At 65.1% G+C, this 2,757-nt stretch overlaps 1 protein-coding gene across 1 annotated transcript; it reads left to right on the top strand.

The window, feature by feature from the left end:
* Positions 1-1,380: 1,380 nt before the first annotated feature.
* Positions 1,381-2,243, top strand: FIBRA_08914 (uncharacterized protein; the record flags this gene model as incomplete). The annotated part of the gene is made up of 2 exons (XM_012330526.1): positions 1,381-2,079; positions 2,148-2,243. The coding sequence occupies 2 exons, from the start codon at positions 1,381-1,383 to the stop codon at positions 2,241-2,243; spliced, it is 795 nt and encodes a 264-aa protein (XP_012185916.1).
* Positions 2,244-2,757: the final 514 nt, after the last annotated feature.

Here is a 2,757-nt window from a genome sequence, read left to right as displayed (position 1 = left end):
CCCCCCCCCCCCCCCAGTGGCTGCCGCTCCTTGCGCATGCCAAGTTCCACTGGCCGGCCATGAGCTCGCACCGACGCCCCCCTCGACGGTGTGTCTGCCCTCGTGTCCAACCCCCAGGCGTGCGCCCGTCATCCCTCCAGCGGCCGGGGGCTCTTGCGTCCCAGCGCAGCGCGGTCCTGTGGTTCCCGTGTGCAAGCAAGCTCGCGGGCGTCCAAGATCCATAATGGGACACCACCGTACCAGCGCGGACGGTGCTCTTTTTATTCTGTCAGGCTGGCCATAATGATGATGATTTTGGCGGTGCCCTACTTGGCGAGCGCGGCGCAGCTCGCTCCCCGATCTCGGTGAATTCCTCGCTCTCAGAGGCGACGTCGACGCCGCCAGACTCTGAGCGGTTTCAGCGTTGGGGCTTCGGACGGGCGCAGCCAATTTGCAAGCACTGGCGCTGTGCTGTTGGCGGACGGCGGACGGATCCAGCTGCGAAGAGCGAATGGGAGAGCGGGCATCCACTGCCCAGCGATGCCTCGCGGCTCCGTGTCGGGTATGTCTGCCTCCAGGCGTGTGTTTACCACAATCATGCGCCGATTCAGTTATGAGGCCTGGTGAGTGAATCCAGGCGGCTTCTTTGCCTCTTCTTCTCCCTGACGTTCCCTCTACAATCACGTTGGCGGTCGGGTCTTCGTGCATCGTGATACGTGGGGCGTGCGCTGCGAAGACGGCTGCGCCTTGTGCGTTCGAGGGCCCGTGAGCGGGGTTCTGCGGTCTGCCCACTCTCGACGGCGGAAATTTATGCTCCTTCTAGCCCATCGTCCCCGTCCGATGGCCAGTTCTTTGCCGCTTTCATGTGCTGCCCGCGCTGTCCGTGAGGCGCTCGGCCGAGACGTGCGTCCTCACTTGCCTATCGGTCAGGATTTTGGAATGGCTCTTGCTTTGCGAAGGGTCTCTAGGATGGGTTTTGGCACCTGATAAAAAGTGCTACTCGGCCTTGTCTAACTTCTGCGTGCACAGCAGTAACAGTCAGGACTATGTTTTTGGATCCTGCCGTCCTTGTTTTACTATGGAACTGCGGCTTTCTTTGTAGCACTTTATAGAGCGACTACTTTATCGTGGATTTATGCTCTGCGACCACCGTGTGCGGAAGTGCTACGTTTTGGCCATCGTTCCGACCCGTCGTTTGAAGTGAGCGCACCTTGCGCACCGTCACGCACGCGCGTTTTCAAGGTGAATTCGACGAGCTGCCCGTCGGCGTGCCGGCAAATGAGCCCGAGTCTCGACCGAGGGATGCCTGTTCGCACGGTCGGCCGCAGCTGGCTAACCGCTTCCGCCACCGAACGACCACGTCCCAGCCTCAGACTCTCATGTGCACAGCAACCTACGCCCATGCCTAGCCTCACCACCACCACCGCTGCGAGCTCCCAGGTCAGCCTCAGCCTGAAAGCATCTTCCTCATCGTCCCCCGCAGCACCCAGCCCGTCCGCGGCGTCGTCCGCCAACTCGACTCTACGCTCGCTCTATCCCCGCGCAGCAAAGGCCTTTTTGCAGCGCGACGTCGCCCTCACCCACTCCCTGCTCGCCTCTGCCTTCTCGGTGCTCGAGCAGGCCCCGCCTGGCACCCCTGATGCGCTCGCCACACCCCGCCGCAAGTGGGAGATCCTCCGCATTACGTTCGAGACGACCCTGTATGCCGCCCCGCCCGCACCCGATCCCGCCGCACTCCCGCCTGCGCTCCGCGCACACCTGATGCTCTCCCCCGAGCCGTTCGTCGCCACGACCCACGCGCGCGCGCTGCAGCTCTTCACGCCCGCCGACCGCGCACAGCCGTCTGCGGCGTTTCTGCCCGCGCAGATCCTTGTCACCCTCGCGCTCGCGAGCCTCAAGCTCGACTGCACCGCCGTGGGCAGGAGCATGGTCGAGGACTGGCTCGCGCGCAGGGGCCAGGAGGACGTGGCGGAGGACGCTGCGGGGTATGCGAAGGTGCTCGAGCTGTATTGCCTGCACCTCCTGCCCCGCCTCGAGGAGTGGGACTATGCGGATGACTTTTTGCGCTATGAGCATGAGCTCCCCGCTGATACCCGGAAAGTATGTCGCGTTTCCCGAGTGCCGCACCGTGAACCAGAGATGAGTGGAGTGTGGTCGGATATCCACAGTACAGCCCGTGTGTCCGTGTCAGCGGTTCGCCCATGAACATCGTGGACGACCCACTGACATCGACCGCTGTGTTCTGGGTAGCGGGCCATTTCTGAGGTGGTCCCGGTGAATGCTGTCGTGTATGTCTGCATGACGCGTCGCCGCGTGGGGGCCGTCTGCGTGGCAGCCGCACATTATTGCCCGTATATTTTTGCAGGGATTTACTGACGAGCGTCCGCCAGTACATGGTCTCCTCCCTCCGTGCGCTCCGCGCCGAGGCCGAGGCGGCCGCGAACCGCTCCGCCACCCCAAAAGGGCTCCCGCCGTCCGCGACGGAGCCCATCCTGCAGCCCGCGCGGCCTGTCTCGCCCACGCCGTCCGCCTCGTCGGCGTCGACGTCCTCCAGCAGCTCGACGCACACCGCGACGCCCGCACACCCGGGCGGGACGAAGGGCAGGGCGCCGCGGCACTCCCTCGCACGCCTCACGCCGACGCCGGCCTCGGCGTCGTCGCAGTCGCTCTCCTCGACGACCACGTCCCGCACGGTCACGCCGGCCTCGGCCGCGCGGGAGCGCTCGCGCTCTGCGCACCGGACACACGCGCAGCGCAGGGCCCGCGCGGGCGGCTCGG

Source organism: Fibroporia radiculosa (assembly GCF_000313525.1).
Source record: "Fibroporia radiculosa TFFH 294 genomic supercontigs, scaffold4847, whole genome shotgun sequence".
Classification (NCBI taxonomy): domain Eukaryota; kingdom Fungi; phylum Basidiomycota; class Agaricomycetes; order Polyporales; family Fibroporiaceae; genus Fibroporia; species Fibroporia radiculosa.
The sequence above is the reverse complement of the archived record's forward strand: the minus strand, read 5'-3'. Positions and strand labels throughout refer to the sequence as shown.